This window comes from Sitophilus oryzae, unplaced genomic scaffold, assembly GCF_002938485.1.
Source record: "Sitophilus oryzae breed Bouriz unplaced genomic scaffold, Soryzae_2.0 scaffold_1716_pilon_pilon, whole genome shotgun sequence".
NCBI lineage: Eukaryota > Metazoa > Arthropoda > Insecta > Coleoptera > Curculionidae > Sitophilus > Sitophilus oryzae.
The window spans coordinates 2,306,762-2,325,162 of NW_022146409.1; the positions used below are offsets into that span (position 1 = coordinate 2,306,762).

General features: G+C 33.5%; 1 protein-coding gene across 1 annotated transcript in view; it reads left to right on the top strand.

Moving 5' to 3' along the window:
- Positions 1 to 395: 395 nt before the first annotated feature.
- The window catches only part of LOC115881352 (cell division cycle and apoptosis regulator protein 1-like), a 29,998-nt gene continuing 11,992 nt past the window's right edge, over positions 396 to 18,401 (top strand). The window contains 6 exon segments of the mRNA XM_030898797.1: positions 396 to 856; positions 905 to 1,487; positions 3,477 to 3,702; positions 11,097 to 11,392; positions 16,353 to 16,611; positions 16,878 to 17,147. Of these exon segments, the coding sequence (XP_030754657.1) occupies positions 502 to 856; positions 905 to 1,487; positions 3,477 to 3,702; positions 11,097 to 11,392; positions 16,353 to 16,611; positions 16,878 to 17,147 (1,989 nt within the window). The 5' untranslated portion in view covers positions 396 to 501.

Genomic DNA, 18,401 nt, shown 5'->3' on the forward strand with positions numbered 1-18,401 from the left:
TAGAGAAAAAATAGTTATTTAACAAAGTTGAAATTTATTATTAATGAATTATTGAACATTAAGTCTTTTTTTAATGATTATGAAATTTACTTCAGTTAAAAATATACTAAAAATAAATACCACATGCTCGTTTTAATGAAGTAAAAGAGCGCACGTTCAAATCTTAGTTCCTCAGATTAAAAATAAAAATGACTTAATCTTTAACATATCCATTAAAAATGAACAAATAGAAATATATCTCAAGTATTCCTTGTTTTTAGGATATATGTTCAGTCCTTTATACAATATGAATAAATAATTAAAATTTAAAAACAATTAAAAGATTTCAAAAACGCATATCATAGAAAAATTTCGGAACGTCTTATTTTCTAAATGACATTTGACGGGACGATTTAATTTGACATTCGTTCAAAACAAAATGGTTGCATGTTGCATTTTCTAAAGTGACATATGATCAATCAACAAGAAATATAAACTTTTATTTTTATTGTACTTTTTAAAATGAGTAACTTGGGAAACTATAACAAAAATGCTATTTGGGGAAATAAGCCTGTTATGAATCAAGGTAATACTTTACCGCCACAGATGGGGACGTTAAACAATTTAAATCACTCCGGAATGGTTCCCTTTCAACAACAGCATCAGCAAGTTTTTCAAAATATGGGACTTAATCAACCAAACATAGGACTTGGACTACAACAAATGGCCAACAATCAATTAAACGCGTCTTTAGCTTCAAACCCTATATTTCAACAGCAACTTGGTGCTGTTACTTATCCAAATCCGAGAGCTTTAAATCCAACTGCATTTCAAACACAACCTCCCAATAGTAATCTACAAAACAATTCTACCCCAGGTTTGAAATACGGTAAAGTTTGATTTTTTTATAATAAATGTTTTTTAGGAGTTAAACAAAGAGTATTCAAGGGCATCATAACTCAAGTTCATGATAATTTTGGATTTGTAGACGATGAGGTTTTTTTTCAGTGGAATGTTTGTGATAAAGGTTCCAACCCTGTTGTAGGCGATAGAGTTCTAGTGGAAGCTTCTTTTAATACATCAATGCCTTTCAAATGGAATGCCACTCGTATTCAGGTTTTACAAGGCAATCAGCATGCCTCTAGAGATCCCAGAAACAGTAGTGGTGTGGGAAATTCTAAAGTATATTCTTCAAATTCAAGTTCCTACAATGCAGTCCCACCTCCTCTTGATAATGGTAATGGGTTTAATAGACGTGGTGATAATAGAGATTTTGGTAGAGACAGATCAAAACCTTCAATTGGGGAGAGAAGAAATAGGTCTAGGGATAGAGAGGACGATGATCTAGATAGGAAAAGAAGAAGAGATGAGAGAATGAAAGAAAGGGAGAGGGAGGAAAAAGATAGGAAGTCTCCAATAAGAAGGAGGTCGAGATCGCCTAAAGTTAGAAGAAGGCCTAGAGCGGTGCCAAGATATATGGTACAAATACCCAAAATCGCTTTAGATTTGTAAGTTAATTTACTATATTATATTTAGTGTTTTAATAGAGAAACTGTTTCCATTTGTGAACGAGGAATGTTTGTGAATGTTTAGGATCATTGTGCAAGAATGTTCCCTTATAAGAACATGTATGAGCATAGCCATTTTTTATAGTGATTCTTTATTTTTGAGTCTAAATAGCATAAGCTGTCTTTGTCTCAGGGCAAAGTTCTCCAGAAATAAATGCTCAAACACCATTGTTCTAAAATAGTTCCATGTCAGGTATTCTATTTTAAATTTTCACTCTCACATCAGCCACACACAGCTGACAATTACAGTAATGTGATTCAAATATATTTTTACACTAAAGTTGTACCTTTTTAAATGGAATGCTGTATATTTTTTTCATTGAGTGAATAAGCCATAATATTAATATTCGAAAAATACCATCATGTCAGTCTATGGGTCTGTACCAAATGGTTTTTGAGATATGGCCATTTTAAAATTACTTTCCCACACCTTTAAAAACTCGCACAATTCAAAAATCACAAATTATTGTAACTTTTTTACTGTTTGTATGTTATAGTAGTTTCTTCGCCAAAAATATTAATACTGTACTAGATACTAACCAGTGGCGGACTAAGCCTGTCGGGAGCCCGGGACGACAAAGCTAAATGTGGCCCCCGGTCTATAATAATGATGTACTTCTAATTCACATTTTATAAAAATTGAATGAAGTATGTATAATGGTTGACAAAACTCAAGTATTTATACAGGGTGTCCCAGGCTGAGCCTGCGTTAGAAGTTTCTAGAGAACTACAATATCTAGATACAAGATTTTGTGCATATCATTGTTTCACAATGAGATCTATTGATTAAAAATATTTTCAATATGGCGGCACTTTCGGAAGTACCGTAAGTTGACAGCAACTTACTTATTTTAAATGGGTGACATCATTTTTTATTACATACTTAAATTCTCTGTAAAATTTTGTGAATTTTGATATTAAACACTCTATAGCTAACGTTAACCGTTTTTTGAGAAAAAAAAATATAATAATTGTTGGGAGGAAAAAACTGCCTGTCAAAAATATGTATATAGCCTAAACGTCAAATTTAGTAATTGCCACAGCCACTGTACCATAAAGAGAAGACATGTGGCTATCTATGTCAAAAATTAAATTGTCCGAATGTCATGTAATAATGGTCACAGCTGTCATGGAACTGAGCGATTAAAAAATTATGATAAATCATTTTTTTTTAAATGGAAATTCACTTTTTTTATTTCACTCGTGAAAGGGCTTTCGATACTTTCGTTTTTAAAATTTGTTACTTTTTGACTTCCTGTACCTCAAATAATTCGTTTTTAAGTTATTTAAGATTTAGCTTTAAAGTATGTCCCTGGATTGTCTTCATAAGAGGAAAAACTTTTTTATAATTGATATTTTGAGAAAAATGCATTCTTCATAAAAAAATTTGCTTGTTTTAAAATGGTTAATCCCGTTTATACTTTTCCAAATTTCCTAGGCGTTTTTGAAAAAATTAAAAAAAAACATGAAAATATGGTTGAATTTTTTCCAAATCCCAAAAATCTAAACGCGTTTCTATGGTAATATATCTGCTTTTCCTACAATGGTGTGGATTTACACTAAAATTGATACACCTGTCTTAGACAAAAATAAAAACAATAGTTTAAATTAATTTTGCAATGATTTTTTTACTTGAAGTGTCACAAGGACAGTTTTACATACAAGAAGAGAAAATTATTGTCATCTAGTATCTAGTTTTTGACTTACCCTGTATATACTAACATAATTTATGAATATAATTCATTTTAGTATAAGTAGTTTGGCAAAGATTTAAAAATAATTTAACTTACTAGTTTATAATTTAGGAAAGCTTTAAACGTAGTTTAAAAATGGTCATATTTCAAAAGCCTCCAATAGAACAGCTCACGTGGAGATTATTTGGAACACTGGCCCACCCTGTATATGATTATAATATAACTTAATATTTAGGGCTCAAGCAGACGTACTCGAAATAAAAAGAAGATATAACAATTTGTATATACCCTCTGATTTTTTTCACACCTACGTACGCTGGGTAGACGCCTTTCCACCAGACAAACCTTATGCACTAAATAAGCCTTGCTTGTTTAATATTATGAATAAGGAACTGGAATCTGTAACTGAAAATGATGCAGTCCTGGAACCGGCAGATGCTGATTATAGATTCTGCGCTAAGGTAATAAAATATGTGTTGTTTTTGTGCAGAGTAATTGCAAAAATCCATCTATAGGTTCTATAATCAATTTTGTTTAAGTACAGACCTAATATTTTAGGATACCATATTCACTTGTCTAGGGTGTCTCAATTAGGGATGGGGATTTTTTTTTGGATATATCGATAACTATCCATAGATCAAATAATAATAGGTGACTTTAAAATTATCAATATATGAACATAGGAATATAAATAATCATATACATATCAAATATATACGGATTATCGCCTATCCCTGCAATGTGTTGGAGTTGAAGCCGAGTTAGAGACAACTAGATAATCGGTCCATGTATATTTCACATAAGTTCGTCTGTTAGGCAGATACTGGCGCAACAGTGCAACTCCAAAATTCCGAATATCGATTAGCCAGGATTAGCCAGTTGTCGAATGGGAACGCAAACGAAAGCCGTACGAAATTGGACGGAGCCATACGAATGAACAGCTGGTTTTTTTTTTTTTTTTTTTTTTGTTGGTGAGGGGGTGGTTGAAAAATCTTTTATAGACGAATAGTGATCATTTCCATGGCCTTCTCGAGAGAGATGGTCATAGAAATAACCCCTAGACAGTGTGGGACTCGTGTTGATACCCACTAAAAAAAGTCCACCTCCGAGGAATCAGCCGCCGAAGAATGGTCAGCTATTATTCCTGCTAATATGTGGGGAAGAAAAAAAAAGGGGGGGTGTGTGGGGTAATGGGAGGACTATATTATGAGAAGGGGGGGGACAAAATTAATTGTCTAGATGAATGGTTTTAAGATGGGAGTATTTGAAGTTTCTATAGTCCTCGGAACAGCTGGTGCTAGCGTCTAGTCTCTTATTGGTCTGGATATCCGATCGATAATTTAAAATCCTGGCTTGCGCACTACGCTTGAGCACAGCTAACTGAGCGACTTATGCAAATTCCTTCAGAAGATTTATATACCCATTTCACCGGCTTGGCTTCACAGAATGCAGTTAGGAGTCGATATTCTTTAGTTAATATATACAGGGTGTCCCAGGCTGAGCGTGCATTAAAAGTTTCTAGAGAACCACAATATCTAGATCGGAGATTTTTTGCAAATTATTGTTTTACAAAGAGATCTACTGATTAAAAATATTTTCAATATGGCGGCACTTCCGGAAATACCGGAAGTTGACAGCAACTTACTTATTTTAAATGGGTGCCCCCAGTTTTTATTACATACTTAGGTTTTCTGTAAAATTTTATCAATATTGATGTTAAACACTCTATATCTAACATTAACCGTTTTTGAGAAAAAAATATTTAAAATTTTTGGGCGAAAAAAACTACCTGTCAAAAAAATTTGTATAGCCTAAAAGTCAAATTTAGTGATTACCACAGCCACTGTGACATAAAGAGAAGACATGTGGCTATCTATTTCAAAAATTAAATTGTTCAAATGTCATATAATAATGGCGGTAGCTGTCATGGAATTGAGCGTTTAAAAAATTATCATAAATAATTTTTTTCAAATGGAAACCCCTTTTTTTATTTCACTAATAAAAAGGTTTTTTAATTCATTACTTTTTAACTATACATGTTCCTATACCTAAAATAAATTGTTTTTAAGTTATTTAAGATTTAATTTGAAAACGTATATTTTTCTTGATTTTATCTAGCCTTCCTTTGACATTAAGTGTCAAACGGTCAGACAGTTTACTTCCATCTGTCAAAAAACGAATTATTTGAATTTCCTATATTATAAATACTGTCTCAGTTTAAAAAGTGTATTTATAAAAATATATCTCCGTATTTTCGCTCTTTAGTGATATCTAATAGTTGATATTATTAATAATATTCCATATGGTCGAAAAAAAAAACAGCGCAAAGTTGGCTCGGAAATGATGCTGTCTTTTTGAACAAAGCGTCACAATATGACATGGCCAGATCTATTGTTTTACATCGCTTGACGTTTAAAGTCATAGGGTACTGGTTAAAATCAAGAAAAATATACGCTGTGCAACAAAATCTTAAATAACTTTTAAAAGATTTATTTTTAGGTATAGGAATATGTATAGTCAAAAAGTAACGAATTGAAAAGCATTTTCACTAGTGAAATAAAAAAAGTCGGTTCCGTTTGAAAAAAATGATTTATGATAATTTTTTAATCGCTCAATTCTATGACAGCTGCGGCCATTATTATATGAAATTCGAACAATTTAATTTTTGAAATAGATAGCTACATCTTTATAGCATCATCTTTATGACATAGTGGCTGTGGTAATCACCAAATTTGACGTTTAGGCTATACACATATTTTTGACAGGTAGTTTTTTTCGTCCAAAAATTTTAAATGTTTTTTTTTCTCAAAAAACGGTGATTGTTAGATATAGAGTGTTCAATATCAAAATTCATAAAATTTTACAGATAATTTAAGTATGTAATAAAAAATGGGGGCACCCATTTAAAATAAGTCAACTTCCGGTATTTCCGGAAGTGACGCCATATTGAAAATATTTTTAATCGATAGATCTCATTGTGAAACTATGATGTGCAAAAAATCTCCGAGCTAGATGTTGTAGTTCTCTAGAAACTTCTAATGCACGATCAGCCTGGGACACCCTGTATATGTAAATATTATATGAATAATATAATATTTGAACATATCGATATATCGGTCACCTATCCATATATATGGTGTGTGCATTTCAAAATTGGCTCACCCCTATAACATTTTCATTTTTTAGCCGACCATACCAATAGGTATCGGCAAAAAAAAAGGATTAGGATCGGCAAAAAAAAAGTTTTTTTAATTTCACTCAAAATGAGGGGTCACAAATGGGTCATAAATGACTTAAATACAAAATGTTTTCGTGGTGTCTGTCTGTCTGTCTGTCCGTCTGTCCGACTGTAACACTATAACTCAAAAACCGCTGAACCGATTTTAACCAAATTTGGCACAAAAATACTGTGGCACCCGAGAATCTGGCCATTAGTTTTTGGTGGGGTGGGGGTTGGTAAGGGGGTATAGGAGGGGGTTAAATACTTAAAAAAATCGTAACTCCAAAATTACAGTAGCTAGCGAAACGCGGATTTCAAATTAAGATTAGGAATAATATTTGCAACAAAATTTGTAATAACATCAAAATCAGTCAAAGTCGCAGTTTTCGAGATATTAACATATTTTAGTATGGGCGGCTATACGTGCCTCCCGGTGCCAATTTTTTTAATAAAAAACGAGATTTGGTATGTTAGTATTTTTGTAGTTTAGTTATTATGTTTGTATTTGGTATACGTCTCTTAACCTGTGGTCCGTGGAGTATGTGTATGGGGGTCCGCCGTCTTATCTATGAACATTTGAATTAATAACTAAATGTCTCAGCAAGTCTCGTAATCATTAAGCTTAGCACGCTGAACGCTCGTAGATATATTTTCTCGATTGCCTTTATTGTAATCTAGTCCAAAGACAATTACAAGAGGCACTGACAAAAACATAAGCATAATATATTAGATATAACGTACTGCAATAATAGCCTTTAGTCAAATGCTAGACCATATCAAAAAATCATTACTCAATGCCAAAAACACTGGTAGCGTTTTTGGAATCCTCAGGTGAGGAAATGTTGCCAACGCAAGTAGAAGACGAAATGATCAAACACCTCCGCGGTTTGAGTTCATCTTTTCGGGAATATTTCTCAGAACCAGACAGAAGTAAAAACTGGATAACAGACTGAAAAAATGAATTAATAGAAATATCATGTCATTCAGCTTTAAAAAATAATTTCAAAGAAACTTCTTTAATTTTTGGGTGAATTTAAAAAACGTTTATAAAGAAATATCAGAAGTAGCACTGAAACATTTACTGCTTTTCTCATCCATAATACCTCTGTGAAAAGGCATTCTCTACTCTTAAATACTTCACAAACAAATACAGCAACAGATTACAATTGGGATCCGATTTGAGATTATAACTAAGTAAAAACATCAACACGCATATTACTAATTTAGTTGCAAGAAAGCAGCACCAACCTTCACATTAATACAGTATTTTTAATTTTTATTAAAATGTATTTTTTGTACTAAAATAATTTATTCTAAAATTTCTGTGTTTTTTTAATTAGGGGGTCCTTGAAATTGTGCTTAATTTTTAGGGGTCCACGAACTGAAAAAGGTTAAGAAACGCTGGTATACCGGGTGCGTCTCAAAAGTGGCTTACCCTTATAACTTTTTTTATTTTTTCAGATATAACAATATTTGGTATGTTAGTATATGCACAGATTATACAGATTATAATCTTTGTTTTTTCTTTATTGTTTTTCGTGGTTCCAATTTTCGGAATCGGGCACTAGTTAGGTGACTAGTTTGCGCACATAGCACGCTCACTTATGGCCTCTAAAATTGTGCACAGCGCCTGACCGGCACAGTTATTAGAGAGATATCGGAAAACCGAATAGCGTCATCCAGTATTTACGCGTACCTTATCATGGTTACGATATGCGCGAGTCAATTTTTAACGCAACACCCGCTAATAACGTTACCGCCTGACGTAATTTGCGGATCAATTACACCAAGAGCTCTTTCTAAATAACCTCTGATAACGTTTAAAAATTGCTTAAATGGGCATGTGCGGGTATTTGACAACAGGAGTCGGCAGGCGAGATCTTTTATTTTAGGTTATGTTTGAATTGTTTTGAATTATTGCTTTAGTTTTATTAGGTAATTTGATATTTAAGTAGCTGGGGGATTAGTTTTAATTAAATAAATATGGCCCAAAATATGGATTCCACCTCTTCCAATACTAAAGAACCTATAAAGAGTCTTAGGTTTGCAGCAGATGACGACTTAGCCCTTCTAAGAGAATTTGTTGCTTGTTGCCCTAAACCCACTGACAGACGTTGAACAATAAAGCACTGGAAATAAGTACTTTAGCCCTTTAGTTTTAAAATACCTAGTAAACAAAACAATTTCAAAGTTTTAAATTCAAAGTTAGGTTAAGTTTAAATAGCGGACGCAACGCGATCAGAATTCTTTCCGATCCGATAACTATAAAGCTGTAGGCACACTGGCGCGATCACGGCCGCGATCACGATCACGATCAGGGATTTAAGTATACAAACACTTTATTGCTGCCCTGATCGTGAAGGTGATCGCGGCCGTGATCCCACCAGTGTGCGTGTAGCTTAAATGAAGAGAGTTAATATCACCTCACGTAAAGGAAATAACACCTGGCCTTATTAACGTCCATGCACGCTATTCGGTTTAGCGATATCTCTCTATTACGCTGTTTATTGTTATTTTACGCGAGTTTATTTTTGCGCACAGGAAATTTGACTCGTTTGCACATCGTCATAAAAAACAATTTTCGTACCACGAATTAGGGACAAGATTTTTATCTGTATACTTATAGGATACCTAATCTGTGGTATATGACATAAATTATTAAATATTCAATTGTTATCGGTCACTTCCGGTTTCACCGGAAATGACTACAACTTTTGATTTTTAAATGGCACCCTCGGTATTTTTTTTCTTTATTCGATAGAAAATGACGCTCTGAATCGAATGACATATCATATGTCAACTTTTGACATTTTGGCATATAGTTTATTTGAAATTGCAACATGCGGTTCATAACGACAATTTGACTCAAAATACCAAGTGTGTGGTATCAAATTATTCGTAAAAAAATGCTTTTTCCAAATATGCTAATGAGCCACCCTCGTTCCATTTGTAAAAATTGAGATATGATTAAAAATACGATTTGGGCATCTTTTAACCGGTCAGGACAACACACTAAAAACATTAGACGATCAAATCTATTTTTCCAAGGCTTCTTGATTAAAAATTAGTGTTTTTAACACAGTCATGGCACTCTAGATTGAAATTTAAAATAGAATTTGTTTTTGAGTGACTATGTCAAAAATTGACAATGTCATTCGATTCAGAATGTCATTTTCTATCAAATAAAGTAAAAAAATACTGAGGGTGCTATTTAAAACTCAAAAGTTGTAAAGTGACCGAAAACAATTGAATATGTCAATCAATCCCAATTTATGTCATATACTAACATACCAAATCTCGTTGTTTTATCTAAAAAAATAAAGAAGTTATAGGGGTGAGCCACTTTTGAGACGCACCCGGTATAATAATAAATAATTGTTTTTGGTCACTTCCTGTTTCACCGGAAATGACTACAACTTTTGGTTTTTAAATGATACCCTTGGTATATTTTTACTTTATTCAATTGAAAATGACACTCTGTATAGAATGACATATCATATGTCAACATTTGATATTTTCGCATACAAAAAACTCGTATTGTAAATCTAGAGTGCCATGGCTGTGTTAAAAACATTAATTTTTAATCAAGGTGCCTTGGAAAAATAGATTTGATTATCCAATGTTTTTCGTGTCTTGTCCTGACTGATTAAAAGATGCCCAAATTGTTTTTTTAATCATATCTCAATTTTTTTAAGTGAAACAATGGGGGCTCATTAGCATATTTGGAAAAAGCATTTTTTTTACAAATAATTTGGCACCACATGCTTGTTATTTCGAGTCAAATGTCGTTATGAACCACATGTTACAATTTCAAATAAACCGTATGCGAAAATATCAAAAGTTGACATATGATGTCATTTTATTCAGTCATTTTTTATCGAATAAAGTAAAAAATACCGAGGGTGTCCAAACCAAATTTAAAATACAATTTTTTTGACAGAAATGTCAAAAGTTGATATATGATAATATGTTATTCTATTCAGAGTGTCATTTTCTATCGAATAAAGTAAAAAAAATACGGACGGTGTCCAAACCAAATTTAAAATACGATTTTTTTGTAAACAAAAATGTCCAAAGTTGGCATAGTATGATATGTTATTCTATTCAGAGTGTCGTTTTCCATCGAATAAAGTAAAAAAATACCAATAGTGCCCAAACCAACGTTAGAACCCACATTGCACAGACTATATTGTTTGGACAGACGCGGACTCTCCCCTACTCTTTGAAACACCCTGTACAAGTGAAGATATTATCCTGAAATAAAAATGTCCCAAAATTAAGTTCTTTATTGTAGGTCATACATAGATGTCAGACACAATGGAAGGGTCCAGGGGAATAACTTGATAAGCGGCAATTTCTAAATTTTTGTATTTGACAATATTATACGAGTAGTAGGTCTAACTGATCCCTAGAAAATATATAAACTCTGCAGAGCAATTAGTTCTTAAACCCTAGGATATATATACATATATATTTATGCCTAGTACCTATAAATAAAGAATACACGGAAAGAACCTGATAACCACCAGCCGTCTGGTGCTTTCCTGTAAAATTAGTATAATGGCACTTATTATGTTTTTCCCCTGGACTCTTCAATTATACAAGGCTTTGTGTATAAAAAAATCTTTATTTAAGGTAATGTTAATGAGTATAACTGGTATAGAGGAAATTTATCAGAGGTGTTTTGCTATGGCCGAAGATAAAGATCGCAGAGATAGAGACAGTGAAGACAGAGATTTCGTTCATCCCACTCGATTGATAAACTTTTTAGTGGGCCTACGAGGAAAGAACGAAACTATGGCCATAGGGGGCCCTTGGAGTCCGTCTCTGGATGGCGAAAATCCGGATAAAGATCCTTCAGTATTAATAAAAACCGCAATTAGAACCTGCAAGGCTTTGACTGGAATCGATCTGTCAAATTGTACCCAATGGTAAGTTATGAAATGGTAATTTTTATGGATATGACCTGGATAAATATGTGGTGTCTTTATATGTGCCATAGATATGAATTAAGCTGCCTGTATTTTTCTTCAATTTTTGTGAAATTTGATATGTTTTAACGAGCATTATTATGCACTTCGATACTTGTAGGTATCTTAAAAATTACTATTGATGATAAAACTTTATGGCGAATGTCATTGATCGTTATTTCTAAGGTAACTTGATACCATTTCTTCGTACTAAGTGTATTTGTTAATTATTTATAAAAAACAGTTTAGTCAAACCATCACTAATGTATATCTCAAACAGCCTGATAGCACAAGAGCCTAATTATAAATGCAAAAAGCGTTTTCTTGTGTACAGTGTAACATGCCAAAAGATGGGACCAATTTCAATATTCCAGTAAAATTCAGACAGCTTTGACACGTTTGTAGATGGACACATCCGGTACGTTAACAATAGGGCAATAAAAACCGTCGTTTAACAATAGGGCAATAAAGATATTCATGGTTAGAAGAACCAGCTGTACCAAACCTGAGAAGGTCCTGACTGCACTAGTGTGGGGTATTAGCGTTTTAAGATTTATTTTAAGTTTTGTTAAAATATATTTTGTTACACAACGTAAAATAATATGATAATTTTAGCATTTATTTTTTTATTTAGTTTCAAATAGTTAATGATATTAGAAAAGGCAGAAAACACATACCATGGAAAATCTTATTTTTAACACAGGTTGTCAATGAGGAAAATGCATGTTTTTAAATAATGGTTTTAAAAAATAGTTCATATAATTACAAATTGAACAAAAAAAATCGTTGATATTGGTTAAGAAATGCCTCTAATATAAAATAATTAAATATTGTTAATTTAAATGGCCGGGCAAACGCTCTCTACCGCGCCTTGCCGCTGTGACGTCACCCGCCGTTCTTCTGGTTGAGTGGAGCCAGACGCGTGTTTATTTTACACAGTTTGCTTTTAAAGGCTGTTGAATCCGAGTCAAAATTTTAGTTATTTGTGTTAATTAATACATAATTAGTAGTGATATTTATAAATAGTAATGGATGAGCGAAAACAGAAAAAAATGGTCCAAGGCCAAAAGACAAACGTTAAATTATCCTCTATTTTTACGATTTATTGTTGTGAAGATCATTTTGATGTAAGTTCATATATTTATGTATATTGTCTTACATAGGTATATGAAATTTGAATGTATGTACTGGGTTATTCATTATATTTTGACACCCACATACAGCCTTAACTGCAAGTTTTAGAAGAAAACATTAAATAAAAAAGTTGCATGGTTTTTTATATACTCTCTTTTAAAATTAATTCTAGTTATACAGGGTGTCTCAAAAAAGGTGGTGCAGAAAATTGTAGGTATTTTTCGCTTTTCAACTGTCAATATTTCGTAAACATTTGAAGATAGGTATAGGATATTATACATGAGATATATCTAGAATATCTAGAAATTTCCGAAGAATCCAAAACTATATAGGGTGTTTCACTTAAAAAAGTAACTTAATTTTGGCGTTTGCTTATGGGACACCTTGTATAATATTTTCATTACCGATAAACAATTTATTTCCTATAATTTCGTAAAAAAAACAATCTTTAAAAATAACAAGGGTAAGGGGGTGTCAATATATAAAAAAAAACTTTCTTTTCCACGCTATGCTGTGAGTTATTTTTCCACGTACTAAACAAATATTTTTGTCTCTTTTCACTTCTACATAACCTACAGCATTATCTCCATACGTCTCCCTATCTGATCTGAAAAATAAGTTTATAACATTAATTTATAACTATATAAAAGTTCGTAACAGTAGGTACCTACTTATACTAAAATATGCCTCAGTACTACAAAGAATAAATGTTTCATACCTCTCTATTTTTTTCCTAGTAATTCAGCACCAATAAATTGGGAATATGTATTTATAAAAGCAGCCAACATAAAAGCATCGACTTTTGGCAAATTATCTGATTGTGCTTTTACAAACCCGGAATCTGCCATTACTTAAAAAATTCTCAAAACACACGACACATACAAATAATAACTGCACAAAAACGCATCCTTCAATCAACGCTAAAAGCAACAAAAATGTCTTAGTACGCCACCTAAATACGTACATAAACGGAACACGTCTGGCTGCTGCTGGCCATCGCGCGTCGACGAGAACGGCGGGTGACGTCAGACCAATAGAATATCGTTTCAATTCGCGAGGCGTCGTTTGCGTTATCCATAGTATTTTAATAGCCCGTTTTATAAAATTGTGGTACTGCTTTCAAGAAAAAAGTTTTTTTTTTGCATTTACACATATTCTAATAAATTGAACAGTTTCTGGCGAAAAATAAAATATATGCATCTTCCTCATTGCGGTTTACTTACTGGGAATAGTGTAGATGGGAACAATACTGTTAATTCAATATGATGGTTAGAGAACTGTTACTATTATTAATAAATAACAATTAATATGCGACTATACAGGGTGTCTCAAATTTGAGCCTTGCACTGGGAACTCGGAAATTAGAGAGATACGAAGTCAATTAAATGAAGGCATAATTGTGCAATTTGGTACTGATCAGAATACCACCTAAACAGTTTAAAAATTCCCAAACCTTCTGAAGATTTTTGAATAAAAAGCCAATACATTTTCAACGCAATTTCATTTCTGTTTTTATAATTCTTAAGGTAGCATTTGATGACCATCAAATTGCGCAACTTTGCCACCATTTAACTAACCTCGTATCTCTTCTAGTTTGCGAGATCCCAATGATGAGGCTTTTAATTTGGGATAGGTTTGGTTAGGTTGGTCGAAATTGGTCTGTTTTAACAGAGAAAACATATTTCCAGACTAGATAGAGCAAAACCGACATAGATGTTTTCATGAGCTTGATTTCTGAGACACGCATAAACTGATGGTTGCTCCGAAAATATAACATAAAATCAGTTCGATGAGATTGATGCCATGCCACTTTTAACCAGGCATAGGAGTAAGCAAATCATTTTTTTTTCTTCGGAAAGCATAAACCATCGGTAGCTTTGTCGACAAGCTAGCGTCAAATCGCAGGGCCTCAATCTCATCGAACTGATGAATTTTATATCGTGGGGAGATTTCCTCACCTAAAAATAAGATTTATTTTTCATATGGACATGGGTCCGATTCTGTTTTGTTTTGTAGCTATAAAGGATTAGTCTTCATCTTTTTTGATTTATTATAATTTTCGTCCAAGTGCTTTTAGCGATTCGAATTAAATTTTGAAGGTAAAAGTTACTATAAGAATGATATACAGATTGTTAACTGGACGGTTACTTATTGGGGAACAGAATGGCAACACTGCCTACATTCCAAATGAGTATTAAGCTAACCTGCCGATTCGTCCCGTCGCCGTTGCGTCGTCTCGACGAGCGGGCCGAGGTTGCCATATTTCAACCATAAAGCTCTCGACGCAAGTAATAAACAAATTAACAACCTGTATTTTAATGCAGAGAAAGTGTCGACATATTCACCAGGGCCGTGCATATGGGTTACCACTGGAATTTTTTTTGTAAGAAAAATATGTGCGCCACTGACTTTTTTCTCTTGTGAGTATTGTATAGACTTTTAAATGTTGATTAAAAGCTGTCTCTTGATATTTTGTCGATTTCGGTCTCCTTGATGAGATAAGAGCAATTTAATTAATTTGCCTTAATCCAATTCTATAATGGCAACCTTTAAAAAATGTTAATGTCATCAACTTGCTAAATTATGTAAAATAGTACATAGTACTCATTGATTCCTCGTAAAAAAATTGAATAAAAGTTCCTATAAACATGGGTGCGGAAATGCATAGTTTTAAAGTTACGGGATGTTAAAACTTTTAAAAAATAGTCCTTTTGTAATTATCTTAAAGACCATTATTTGCTGTAGGTAGCACTGTGTTATACATTTTAATAAAATGTAGTAATATAAATTACATTAAATAAATAATTTATTAATTTTATTTTTATTTTATTATTTGTGATTAATAAAATTGCGTTTATCTCATCGACAAGATCAAACTGGACAAAATATGAAGATACAACTTTCAAACGGCATTAAATGGCCTACACAATTTTGCTAGTAAAAGAAAAAAGTCAGTGGCGCACATGTTTTTTTTTAGAAAAATATTCCAGTGTTAACCCATATGCACGTCCCTGGTAAATTTTTCGACCCTTTTTTAGCAATAAAATATGTAGGGCTCATAGTAACTTTCACCCTCCAAATTTCATTCGAATCGCTAAAAGCACTTGGAGGAAACTTTTATAAATCGAAAAAAAATGAAGACTTAATTCCCCTGTAACTACAACACAAAACAGAATCGGACCCATGTTGATATGAAAAATAAATCTTATTTTACATGAGGAATCTCCCACGAGATATGGCTCATGTTTTTTGAAACACTGTATTTTCGGAGCAACTTAGCTATTGCTAGTCGAGTAAAATAACACAGCGCGGCGATCTCGATATAACGTGGCCATGGAAAAAGGTGTGCGAAAAATATTAAAACTATTAATTTTGTTTTGTTAATCCGAGTTGAGTTGTGGTTGTCTGAATAGTCGACGGAGCAAGAGAATATAGCATATAATAAGTATAAATGAAAAATGCAAACATTTGAATTCGCGGTTATGTTAACTGGGCTTTAGTGTTTATTTTTGCTGAACATTCTGACAAAAGTAACTACTACTCTCATAGCCTTTTTACATAAAAGGCAGCTAAATTCTGTCTATTGGTATTATATTACCAAAAACATTTATGTACATACATACATACCTTCTCCTCGATACCGCTGATAGCATCGGGAGACTAGCTGTCTGTAGCAGGACCGAGTGTGCGTCGTCACGACCTACTCTCCACTCCTCAATTATTATTTCTGCCGTTGCTGTTGATTTTTTTGTTCATTCTGACAAACCGTCTATATTCCCGCCCATAGGTACCGCTTCGTGGAGCTGTATTATCGGCGCAACGAGACCACGCACAAGGGCAAAACGGTACCGGCTAGAGTCGAGACCGTGGTTCTCTTCTTGCCCGACGTGTGGAGCTGCCTGCCCACGCGCCTCGAGTGGGACGGACTACGGCAGAGCTACCGCAGTCGCCTGGAAAAGATCCTGAAAGTTGGGGAGGAATCGGACGACGGCAACAGCGTCAACACCGCCGCCGCCGCCTCCGCTACCAGCACCACAGATGAAAAGGCACCGACTTTTATTTCTATACGTATAAGATAACTAAAGATAGTCAAGTCATTAAAAACACATAGGCTAGGTATTACTGTCGCTGTGAGCTGTGGCTGGGCCAGACTTCATACTCTCTCAGACGCCAATATTTTTTATCTCTTTTTTTTCTACACTGAACGAACGATGATTTGAATGAATGACAGGGCGTGAGGTATATGTGTGTCAAAAACATACCCGGTTTTACATTAATCAAAAATATTAATTTTATATTATCCACTATACAGGACGAGGATTCAGCTGCTGAGAAACTGGAACCTACCCATTATTCGCAGCTGGATACTAAGTGGATGACGGTGGTGGATTTGCGTAACGAATTGAAGGCGAGAAATCAGAGTTTTAAAGGTCTGAAGTCGCAGTTGATCGCTCGTCTTAACAAGATACTGAAAGCTGAAGCACAGAAAGATGGGGAAGAGACCGTAGAGAAAGAAAATGGAGATGATGTTGAGATGGAAGCAGTGCCGGAAGAAAAAGAAGAAAAAGAAAAGAAAGTCGAAGTAAGTAAAAACTTTTATATCCAAGTAAATTATGCAGGGTCGCTGATATGTATGGGAACCATGGTACAAAGGAAACAAGGTATGATCGATAGCGGCTTCAATTTCGTTCAGTTTGCGTATATCACCTGTGGCGTCATATGCCATACAAAAACATATCCATATTGTTCAATTTCCACTAATAAAAAAGACCTAAAATAGGGAAGATTTAGGACATAACCTCAAATGTTATGTCAAATCATGAAGCTTGACATTTGAAAAGTTATGACACATTTATTATATGTCATCTGTTTGATAATTTGAAATTGGCGCGCGGAGCTTGCCGACCAATGGTGCCGCTTATCACCTGTGACGTAGTGACCAACCTGCGCAATATCATACCTAGTTTTCTTTGTATCATGTATAGGAACGGTTGATTATTAGGTAAAATATAAGAGGTACCCTTAGGAGGTACCACAAAAAGTTAATTACAAAAGTTATAGGGTTTTTAAATATCTATTAGCGGGTAATTAATTTAAGTATCCAGGGCCGGGGGGCGGTCGTAAAGTCGTGGCACATCAAAGTTTTATTTTTTTTTAAATGGAACTCCCTGTATATTATTACATATTTCAGTTCTTCCAAAGAGTAGATAAGACAAGAGACGACAGTGAACAAAGAAGTCGAATTTAGCGAGAGAGACGCAAATATATTAAAATTTAAAGGTCCCATCAAGTCCCATTTTGTCTGTTGCCGAGTATATTTCTTTGAAAAATAAACAAGATTTTCTGAAAATAAATTAATAATATAAGAAGGATATAAGTAACGTATGTTAATACGGAAATGTAAATTTTTAGTTTAGGTTGGTTTAGGTTCTTTTTTCGCAATATACTGATAATAACAAAGAAACAGAATGTCTGTAGTTGATCGATTTCAAAGATAAACAGATAAAATCTGAAAATCTGACAACGGCGTATTTTATTTATTCTAACCTATGATTTTAGGACGCTAATCAGCTGTGCTAATCAGGCTTAAACATAAACAAATCTGATTAGTTGTTTTCTTGCATTTTTGCCTTATAAAGACTGCAAAAATAGGTCTTATTCTTCGACAAACATAATATTTCACTCTTTTCCAAAGGATCCTGAAAAGTATTTTCATAGAAATATACTATATAATTATGTTATTAAACTAAATGTAATCCATAGTTCGAAGACATGGTTAGAAGCTTGTAATATATTTTTACAAAAAAAATTGAGCAACTCTATTTTTTTGTACGTA